Raw genomic sequence first — 11,369 nt, 5'->3', positions numbered from 1 at the left:
TCTGCATATCCAAATTAATTTGCTCATTTATTCATCTTTTCATTTCATTATTCATTTACAGTGGTAAACGGGTTAAGAACTTAATTCTTAACCCGGGTAAACAGGTTAAGAACTTAATTCGTTCCGGAGGTCCGTTCTTAACCTGAAACTGTTCTTAACCTGAAGCACCACCTTAGCTAATGGGGCCTCCTGCTGCTGCTGCGCTGCCGCTGCACAATTTCTGTTCTCATCCTGAAGCAAAGTTCTTAACCCGAGGTACTATTTCTGGGTTAGCGGAGTCTGTAACCTGAAGTGTATGTAACCTGAAGCATATGTAACCCGAGGTACCACTGTATTCATCATCTTTAAATAATCTTATGAAACTGCAGGTCATTACAATAATCCTGCCAATGTTTTTATCTGTTTACAATTTATCTGTAAATATTCAATCAACCATTTCAATTCTTTTATTAAAAAAAACTTTGTAATCTTGATTTCTTTTTCTTCTGGTAAGTTTCACCATTTCTGCATAGCTCCCATCAACTTTAAGTGGCAGTGGCAGAGCTTTCCAAATGGCCGGATGGTAGGCAAAGGTCTTTCACATCCTGAGATTCTTTAACTCAGGGATGAGGACATTTCCAGAGTGACATTGGTCAGTGGACATAGCAGCCTCATCATCCCTGTAAACATCTTGTTTGGGTGTCACTTAAAAGCAGTTCACACAGTCAGCTAGGAACTATCAAGTGTTGAGCAACCAAGTGATTAATGACCAAGTAGTTTAAATGGACATGTGAATATTTGTCCAAATCTGCACAAGGAAGGTATCTCCAATCCCAAACCTTTCCTGCCCACTGCATACCTGATCAGCCACACTAGAAATGGTGTAGCACCTGAAATAAAAAATTGTGTGTATGTGTGATAAATGTTCATAACTGCATATATAAACCACATGTCTGAAACCCCACAGAAAAAGTCCTGAAACCATTTTGTCCCTCCCAAATTGACCTCAAATATTTCTCTGCAAGGTCGAAGGAAAATGGAAAAGCCTCCCCACTGTCTTTGCCTTCACAAATCCTGACTTAAGGGTATGTCTGTGTATGAACAGGGTGAGCCTGTGACCTGGCTCAGGAACTAAGTATTTGTCATTACAAAAGACTGGCCAGGCTCCTCAGGGTATTCAATCAAGTAAGCATTAACAGGTAACCTGCCAGACAGGAGATAAACAACGCACTCAGATTTCTGTTGTAGACCGTCCTTTCTGTGATATATGTATGATGTTTCTGGGGGTGGTCTTGGACTCCAGGGCAGGCAATTTAAACTGTCTATATAAGGGCGGGCACACCTTTGTTCGGGGTCCTCCTCCTTTCCTGTGTGTGAGGGGAGCACCCTGTTGCAACAGTTTCAATAAAGATCAGGCTTACTAGCTGCTTTGCTTCTCAATATTCTCTGGTTGGCTTCTGTTATTTTCTCTGACCAATGGAGAACCTACAAAGGACTCTATAAGAGCTCTTGTGTTCCCCATAAGGGGATAAGGGAAGATTTTTGTTTATTACACACCGTACTGCAAACCCACCATTTTCTGCTTGTTCAAATGCAGGTGAATTTGTAGTGCGCCAGTATAAGTGGTTACAAATATTCCACTGTCTTGATGGCACAATGTAGCACATTTAATTGAAGGTATCCGTTACTGAAGCTGCTTTTTGAAGGTTTTGCCACTGACACGAATACCACAATACTACTATGGGTTCAGGGTCAGGTCTCCAAGACAACATCCCATACTGCTGTCTTGCAATGTTTAGAGAACTGCTAGGTAGAGCCAGTTCTGTAGTTCCTTCCAGCAGGAGCGTCACCCATCATACTGGAATGGTGTGGGAACTAGCTCTGCCAGTAATTTATGTCAGTCTCCTCAAGGCATTCTGCCATAACGTTCCATAAGGTATGTCCATATCATTATTCTCACATTGCAGGTTCTGGGGTGGGGCCGTGGGGGGGGATTTTCAAACATTTACCCAGCGAGTCTTTGGCAAAAGCAAAATGTCACCTGGGGACTTCCTGGTACACAGATCTGTCTCTGCCACAATGGTATAAAGGTAAAGGACCCCTGACCATTAGTTCTAGTCGTGGCCGACTCTGGGGTTGGGGCGCTTATCTCGCTTTACTGGCTGAGGGAGCCGGCGAACAGCTTATGGGTCATGTGGCCACCATGACTAAGCCACTTCTGGCAAACCAGAGCAGCACACAGAAACACCACTTACTTTCCCGCCAGAGCGGTACCTATTTATCTACTTGCACTTTGACGTGCTTTCGAACTGCTAGGTTGGCAGGAACAGGGACCGAGCAACAGGTCTGCCAGACCGAGCTCACCCCGTCGCGTAGATTCGAACAGCCGACCTTCTGATCAGCAAGTTTTAGGCTCTGTGGTTTAACCCACAGCGGCACCCACGTTCCTGCCACAATGGTATACTAGTTCTCAAAATGGCTATCATCTCTTTATGTTGTTATGAGTTAGGTCAATAAGGAGGACTATCAAACATGATGGTTCTGCTTGTATAGCCAACAGGAGCTTTTGGTGGTTCTTAATGGTCTGGAATCTACAGGCCTGAGAATGTCACGCTGTGGGGCAGGGGGAGAAGGACAGAGAGGCAATCAAAAGGTAATTTCAATTTGAAATGGATAATTTAAACTGAGTTGGAATGCAAGTATTCATTAGGAATGTGAGACAGGGTTAGCAGTTGTGCTGTCTGTTGTACAAGTCTGTTTTCTTCTACTAAGTACTGTATGTATTTTTGTAAATAAACAGCTAATACAATAATACTGGAAGTGCTCTCTCTCATCACAAGGAATCAGCTTCTGAAAAAGACTACCCTGGAAATTCCAACTTCTTGGAAAAATGGGTAAGCTAATCCCCCTTTTGGTAACAAATTTTGCTCCTAAAACTTTTTCTCTTTAGTTAATACTTTTGTTCTCAGAATGGACAAAGGTTCAAAGGCTTTCCAAATTATTTTCAGAAGTGTTTTCCTTGGAAGTTTTTCCTTTTGAATCCTGGAATCATTCCATTTTTGCAAAGAGTTGCCATATTTCAAAAAGTGAAAATCTGGACAGAAAAGTCGTTGTGCCTTTTTTGGCAAAGTTGTTGAGCAGTAGTACGGCAATCCTATTTTTGCAGCTAATTAAAAACAGTCTCATAGTCTTTATAGAAATGTTGTATCCACTATATTTTCATACTAATTTTTAACAGTGGAAGTTAAGTTACTCAGATGCCCAAATACAGTGTTTCCATTTTTTAAAAAAGCAGTAAAGGTCTTTTCCTTCCAATTTGTGTTGCATATATAGAATTGCAAACAATCTTAAAAAACATGCCATTACTAGTCCATTTTGAAATAATCCTCTCTGAAACAGATTTTACAATGAATTTTATGTTAATTGCTGGTTCTGCTGAGAGATCAAGTAACACCAACAGACCACACCCATCTTAAAATCACCATGGCCAAAGCTTTGTTGGCTGAATATTCTTGTAATGTGCAAGTATTCTGGTAATATGTTTTCTCAAGCACATACCATATCAGCCAAAAATCCACTGCTTGGAGCAGTAGACCAAGGAGCACCAAGATAACTGGAAACACACAATTCACCCCTGCCCACCTTTGGAACAATATATCTGGTGTGCTTTGTCACACTGTATGTACATTTCCCCTCCATTGCAGTCTTTTTAAAACCTGGCTTCATTCAAGTAAATTGAGACTTTTGCTCCATTCACTTCTACGGAGCAAAAAAAAAACCCTTGTACTATCAGAGCCTGGGACTTGTGAAATGTGTCACACACATCAATTACGGCGCTTTTTCTTGACTCCATTCACTTCTGGGCAGCAGAAAAAGGAGGTGGGAAAACTCTCAGACAAATCGCAATTGCCCACATGTTATACGATGTGACTAGTATCTGTGTGTCAGGCCTGTCATGATTTTTGTATAGGATAGCAAAACAGCTTGAGCCAGCCTGCAGAGAAACAACCACCATCAGCTCAAATCTCCGTCTGAATCGTCAGAAGAAGCTTCTGGCACAAACCATAGGATGGTATCACATGAGAATGTGCTCCCAGTAAGCCTGCAATTTGCATTCCGGTGATTGTGCCAGAAGCCAAAATTGCATATCGTCAACAGCAGGTGGGATTGCCAAAGTTATTTTTCCTGGAACACTTCCCCCTTTTATTTATTTTTTAATTGCCACATGTGTCCCACCCCCTGGACTGGTCAGAAGGAAGGAAGACAGGCAGTTGGTGGTACACTGAGGGCCAACTAGGGTTGGTGGGGCAGTACCCCATTCACTCTAAAATTATGTAGAAAGCCAGGTGGTCAAGGGAGAAAGATTTCTGCACAGCCCTTCTCCCGCCATGTTAACTTTGCACATAAGGATTTTTAGGCTGGGAGCATTCAGAAAAATGTCACATCCACATTCTGAGGTGGTATGTGCTTTTTCCTCTGTGTTTTAAATTACCTTTAAGTGAGTCCAGGCATAAATTACCCATTGCACAGCACTGTACCCAAGGCAAACGTCCTCCTCAGGTAGGCTGTAGGGTTTTGGAGTTCTATGGGAAAGGTCCAAGTGAGAGAATGGAAAGGGGTGTTCTTGCTTTGTGCTGGCCTCCTAGGAAATTTTGACCCAGTGTGGGAAAGACTCAAGCTTCCCAGGAGTTTAATGGAATATGAGAATGGTCTTCTTCTTGGCTTGGTGGACCCTCCAGGGGCATTGTGGCTCTCGCTGCACTTCCTCCACACTCATGCACCCCTCTCCACACTGTGGTGTTACCCTTCTTTCACATAGTGCAGATAAACAGATAATGCAAGTCTTAAGCTTGGGGCCAGCGAAGTGGTGGGCCCACCAGTTAGGTATTCAGTACATGATGTCTTCGGCTGCAACGTTTGCTTCTTCTGTCTTTGTCTTCCGCTTAGGGAAATGAATTGTGCTGATGGCAACTAGCAGCAAGTTCACACCGTGAATGGTCGCGCTTGCCACGCAAAGCCAAAAAGAGTGTTCATACTGTTCTTCCAGGATTACAAACTGGAAGACGTTTTCCTGGAAATTGGCAATCCTTTCTGTCAGATTGTGCAGTTTGACGGCAGCCATGAAGCTAGTCACACCCAGCACTGCAAAGCCACCTGCAAGACAATTCAAAACACAAAGGCATTAATACACTGAAACGCAAAATATTTTAGAAACGGAGAATTGTAGAGTCACTTTGCTCCATGCTTAAAATCCTCCAAGGAAGGAGAGTCTAGCACAGGGGTCAGCAAACTTTTTCAGCAGGGGGCCGGTCCACTGTCCCTCAGACCTTGTGGGGGGCCGAACTATATTTTGAAAAAAAATTAAAATTAACGAATTCCTATGCCCCACAAATAACCCAGAGATGCATTTTAAATAAAAGCACACATTCTACTCATGTAAAAACACCAGGCAGGCCCCACAAATAACCCAGAGATGCATTTTAAATAAAAGCACACATTCCACTCATGTAAAAACACCAGGCAGGGCCCACAAATAACCCAGAGATGTATTTTAAATAAAAGGACACATTCGACTGATGTTAAAACACGCTGATTCCCGGACCATCCGCGGGCCAGATTTAGAAGGCGATTGGGCCGAATCCGGCCCCCAGGCCTTAGTTGGCCTACCCATGGTCTAGTACCTTCTGAGGGAGTCTGGTCCACTGTCAAACAGCTCTTGCCAACATAAAGTTATTTCTGATGTTTAGTCTGAATCTTCTTTTTTGTAACTTGAAAGGTCTTACCCTCTGGAATGGGAGAAAACAAGCTTTCTCCATCTTCCCCGTAACAGCCCTTTAGATGTTTGCAGATGGCTATCCTATCTCCTCTCAGTCTCCTCTTGTCCAGACAACACATACCCAAAGACGCCAATGGAAATTTCCCCAAGAGCATTTAGTGACATGCAGAGATAATGGAAAGCAAACCCTTAATCTAGTAAAAGGAAAAGGTGGGTGCCATCAGACATTTTACCTGCAAGGATGTTCCACAAGGCGATTCCAGCTGGGCCTTTAATAGCCCGATAGGGAACTTTAATTATGTTGAATATGCAGAATGCCAAACTGACCAGAGCAAAAGAAAACGCCACGCAGAGGAAAAGGATAATTGCCACGTGGAGAGCTGTGTTCAACTTCTTCACCAGGTGTGGAAATACTGACATGGAAAAGAAAACAACATTGAGTTTTGGGTTGTGTAAATGTGGCAGGACCCACAAAGGCTATGAAGATTTTCCATTCAAGATTAATGGGAAATTCCTTCCTTGGAAGATGTTCCATCTGTTCAGATGATATAAAAGCGTTAGATTTTGAAGAGTGTACAGTACTTGCTATTCACCATAAGAATGATAATGCTCTTGTGCTCTGACTGCATGTTTAATGTTAAACAGTTAAGCTCTGTTTATGACAGGTCAAGGTAATTTAACCAAGCACCAGAGATGTGGAGTAATAGATCAATTGCTTCTGCGGTGACAATGGGACCCATCTTCAGTGACCTGAAAAGCAGCAACTAAAGTCAGGTGAACTTTTTAGGTTCTAGTTTCAGGTACTAATTAAAATGATAATGGGCCTTGTTTAGTGTTTTATTAATCCACTAACAGTGCAATCCTAACCATGTCTACTCAGAATTCAGTCCCATTGAATGCAGTCCTCAGTGGGGTTAGGATTGCAGCTAAGTGTGTATAGGATTGCAGCAAGAAGTATTGAAAAATATTAGAATTCATATTCATTGCAATGAAATATTTCAGGAGCCAGGATCAAATCTGAGTGTGTCACCCCTGTGGAGGGGAGGAATACACAATTTTGGACCCTACTACTGACAGCTCCATGCCCCCCCCATTTTTGGGTGTGGTTTCCAAAGTTCGTTAGATGCCTTGACTATCTTAGCTTTCTAAAGATGCCTAAACTTTATTTCCTTCTCTTTCTCATGCTCCCCTTCTGTCAAATTGTTCCCAGGGCATAGCTGTCAAGCATCCCTTATTTGGCGGGACAGTCCCTTATCCCAGCGCTGTGTCCCGCAGTGATGATGTCCCTTAAATTTCCCGGGTTTCAAAGGAAGCAGCTCCTCTCCCTCCCTCCCTGCCGGCCAGGGAGGAGGGAGGCTCCAACTGTGTTGCTTGGCTGCGTTGCTCACCCAGTAAGAAGTCTAAGAACAACTGGGGAGTGGAGCTTGCATGCCTTGTGCCGATCAAATCGGCTGCGTTGCTTGGGGACTCGCCTTTGCTCAGCGCTTCCCAGCGGAGAGGTGACGGTGGTTTCCCTTGAGGCTTCAGGCTTCGTTTGGCTGCTGACTGGGCTTTCTGCCTTTGGCTTGGAGGGGCTAAGAAGTTGAACATATCTGTGCCCGGAAATTCCCTTATTTTGGCTGCTGATCCCTTATTTTTGAGGCTGCTGGTCCCTTATTTTCAAATCTGTAAGTTGACAGCTATGTCCCAGGGTGGTGTACAAAAAAAGATAAAAACAATATAAAAGCAGTAAGACCCTTACAGCAGGTCCTTACATACAGTGAAAATACCAGGTAGCCTGACATCTGGTTGGTTGATAGGGGATCAAATACTTATTTCACTCATTATAATGCACATCAATCTCTGACTTTTGTCTTCTAGGTTTCTGGGGGTTTTCCTGTTGTTATTCTGTCTCTCACAGCTACAATAAACTTACCATTAAAATTATGGACTGGTCATTTCTTCGTCAGAGGGCAAACGGGCCAATTTAGCAGGGGATCAAATACTCCCCCCCCCCACTGTACTTCTTTTAAGTTATTCACATATGTGTTAATTCTGTAGGTGGTTTTGCAATCGGCTGGTCGCCCTCCTCTCCTCCTTCCCAATGTAGATCTTTATTCCCTTCTTGTTCCCAGTGTAGATTCTCACTCCTCCATTCTTCCCTGGCAGGGCCGGCACCATCTTGCAGTTCTCCTCATGTGCCAAAATGTCTTGGGACAGCCCTGAACGGCACCACTTCCAATTCCATGTATGGAAACTGATTGGGTTGGCAGCTGAATCTTATTTCAATACCCAAGGAAACAGGCTAGATATGCAAATGCAAGGAAGTCCTCAGGAGCAATGAAAGGGGTACCAGCCAGGGGACTAAGCTGTCTCCAGTGTTTCCCAGCATTTATGGACTGAGGTGGTTGTCTCACTCTGCCTAATGATAGGGCTGGGCTTGTCTATTACCACAATATATGGACACATTTGTATGGAAACATATATTATTTGAGGTACCTAGGTCCAAAACTATGCAGGGCATTAAAAGCAAGCATATTTACATATCATAGATTCCTGCATATTTTACCAAAACTATACCATTCAGTATTCCATTATTGCATCCATCAAAACTTACTTACACTGTTGCATTTATTTTAATGCTGCCAGCGTTTTCAGCTGTACACAGTTATTTCCCATATGTGCAATAAACGTTTTCCAATCTTCTTTAAACATATGTTCTCCTTGTTCTCTTATTCTATATGTTAAGTCTGCAAGTTGTGTATATTCAGTCAACTCAAGTTGCCAGTCTTTGGTTGGGACCTCGCCCATTTTCCATTTTTGGGCTAACAAAACACGGGCCGCAGTAGTGGCAGCGTAAATAACTTTTTTTGACACCTGGGAATTTCAGTCTGAATTATCCCCAACAGAAACGTACACCTATTTCCCAGAGTAAGCCAGCGGATGTATTTTGACTGGAGTATCCAAGGTGTCTTCAAAGGTATTGCCATAACCAATCCTGGATGCTACCAGGGCACAGATAACTGTGCCCATACTGCCTGTGGGGCCACAGCTGCACCAGCCTTAGCCCTCCGGGTTCCATAGGCTATTTTGGCCTCTAGAGACCAAGCTGGATCTAGGAGAACCTGCAGACTGTGAACCTAATTGTCAGGGAGATCCCACGTAGAACCACTGAACAACAGAATCACAGAATTGTAGAGCCGGAATGGACCCTGTAGGACTTCCTGCAATTCAAGAATCTCAACACATGGTCACCCCATCCAATTTGAAAGCATGTTGGACCCTGCTTAGCTTTGCAAAGGTGGTAGCAGTTTTATTGCTGCACCACATCTAGCCTAGTTTTCCCTCCAGTGTTGCTGCCACTGGAGTGGTACCTTGGTTCTCAAACTTCATCTGTTCCCCACGTCTGTTCCAAAACCAAAGCGTTCCAAAACCAAGGAGCTCTTTCCCATAGAAAGTAATGCAAAACGGATTAATCCGTTCCAGGCTTTTAAAAACAACCCCTAAAACAGCAATTTAACATTACTTTTTTTATCTAACGAGACTACTGATCCATAAAATGAAAGTAATAGTCAATGTACTGTACTATAAAATAGTAAGACAGTGTTGTAGATGAAAAAAATTAAAATTATTTTTTTCACTTACCTGCACTGATGGTAGTCATAGTTTGGATGGGGGGCTTTTATCCATTTCCGCGGTCACACAATCCATCAGTAGCTGAACTGGGTTCCACGCAGCCACAAAAACAAGTTAACCGAAAAAGCCTCAAAAACGCAAAATAAATGGCAAAAACAAAAGCACCAAACTTAATCCGTTCCGGAAGTCCGTTTGACTTTCGAAATGTTCAAAAACGAAGGAGCAGCTTCTGATTGGTGCAGGTGTCCCAGAAACAATAGCCAACAACCACATCAGATGTCCAGTTTCCAAAAAAATTTCAGAAACCGGAACACTTACAGTACTTCTGGGTTTTTGGCATTTGAGAACCAAGGCGTTTGAGAACCAAGGTACCACTGTACTCACTCAGTTTCTCTTCTGTGGACGTGTCAAAGAGCAGAGCCCATGTGCAACAGTTTCTCAAGCTACCCTGAAGCAACACTTACCCCGTTCCCAAATTCCATTTCTTTCTTAACCATTTTTATATCATTGCCTTTTTATCTCGGTTTGCAAATTCCACTGGTGTGCCTCTTAACAGCTGCAGCTGCTAACGCATTTATTAAAAATAGAAATAGGTGAAAGGTTTTCCCCTACAGAAGATTTAAAGGGAACACAGAGCCTTAATTTATCAAAGGGCTGTTTTTTGTCTTTTGTTAGCAAAGTGTGTTAGGAAAGTAGTGGGAGAAGAAGGATTCTCTTTGGCCTAAGCCAGACATTTACCGTATCTCACCAGAATTCCTAATTGCACAGCTTCAATTGGCCAGTATATGATTCTCAGAATAGGAGTGGCCTGGAAGCACCCTTTCTCCTCCACTGACCACATCTGTTTCCTGGCTCCCTTGCCCTCACTTCCAGTCCTGATTTTACTTATAAGTAGACCTTTGTCCTAGGGACACGGGTGGCGCTGTGGGTTAAACCACAGAGCATAAAACTTGCCGATCAGAAGGTCAGCGGTTCGAATCCCCGCGACGGGGTGAGCTCCCGTTGTTCAGTCCCTGCTCCTGCCAATCTTGCAGTTCGAAAGCACGTCAAAGTGCAAGTAGATAAATAGGTACCACTCCGGCGGGAAGGTAAACGGCGTTTCCGTGTGCTGCTCTGCTTCGCCAGAAGCGGCTTAGTCCTGCTGGCCACATGACCCGGAAGCTGTATGCCTGCTCCCTCGGCCAATAAAGCGAGATGAGCGCCACAACCCCAGAGTCGGCCACGACTGGACCTAATGGTCAGGGGTCCCTTTATCTTTACCTAGACCTTTGTCCAACCCAAAGCACTCATTTTAGGCCACTCATTCTCCCCTTGCCTTGCCAAAGCGGGGAACCAGTCTTGCCCTCAGCGCCAGAGTTGCTTCTTCCCCCATGAACCCTGTCTCAACATGGTCCCCCCCATCTTCTTATTCCTCTCCCCATCAGGATCCTACTTCAGCATCTAAGGGCCATGGGTAAGGTGGGGGTCCTCTTCAAGTCCCCACATTCTTCAGTCAAGGAGAACAGTTTTTAAAATTTACCTACATTTTTTACTCCAATTTGAGAAGAAAAAAATAAAACAACTCTTGTTAAACAAGCCACAGAGATAAAATTCCAATGTTTAGCATAAAGAAAACATAAAGAAAATGTACGGTCAATACGCGGCACAATCGAGAAATGAACCAAAAGTGTTACTTACTTGTGAATTTGGATCGCCGCCCGCCTAATCCACATTGGCGTATTTTGCCACCTGCAAAGAGTCCGTAGTAAATTTCCCCCATGAATTTGACTAGCTCTGGGTCTGTGGCATTGACCAGCTCAGCTCCTGTTTTGCAAAGGATTTTTCCAGTCATCCATTTCTGGGTGCTCATGGCAACGAGGATCAAGATAAAAGACGCAAAGCTCAGCACAGCGATGGAAGCGAAGACAGCCCATTTGAAGTAGCTGGGCATTCTAATGTCTCAAATAAATCATCTTTCAGGATCTCCCAGCAGTAATTATAGTTGTTGGATCTTTTTCAG

General features: G+C 43.6%; 1 protein-coding gene across 1 annotated transcript; it reads right to left on the bottom strand.

Annotated features, from left to right (window-relative positions):
* Positions 1-4,308: 4,308 nt before the first annotated feature.
* On the bottom strand, positions 4,309-11,363 carry CLRN2 (clarin 2). The gene is made up of 3 exons (XM_083755096.1): positions 11,048-11,363; positions 5,989-6,168; positions 4,309-5,133 (listed from the first exon to the last, which is right to left on the bottom strand). The coding sequence occupies exons 1-3, from the start codon at positions 11,298-11,300 to the stop codon at positions 4,868-4,870; spliced, it is 699 nt and encodes a 232-aa protein (XP_083611222.1). The 5' UTR covers positions 11,301-11,363; the 3' UTR covers positions 4,309-4,867.
* Positions 11,364-11,369: the final 6 nt, after the last annotated feature.

The sequence above is a fragment of the Podarcis gaigeae genome (genome assembly GCF_964106915.1).
Source record: "Podarcis gaigeae genome assembly, chromosome: 9".
Classification (NCBI taxonomy): domain Eukaryota; kingdom Metazoa; phylum Chordata; class Lepidosauria; order Squamata; family Lacertidae; genus Podarcis; species Podarcis gaigeae.
Note: the sequence above shows the minus strand (reverse complement) of the source record. Positions and strands in the feature narration are given on the sequence as shown.

Bases quoted from the DNA above. Each gene is read 5' to 3' on its own strand.
- CLRN2 (XM_083755096.1), bottom strand. From the start codon at position 11,300: ATGCCCAGCTACTTCAAATGGGCTGTCTTCGCTTCCATCGCTGTGCTG. The intron at 6,169-11,047 runs GTAAGTAACACT...TTTCCATGTCAG, and splicing joins GCGGCGATCCAAATTCACAA to TATTTCCACACCTGGTGAAG. The intron at 5,134-5,988 runs GTAAAATGTCTG...ATTGTCTTGCAG, and splicing joins CTTGTGGAACATCCTTGCAG to GTGGCTTTGCAGTGCTGGGT.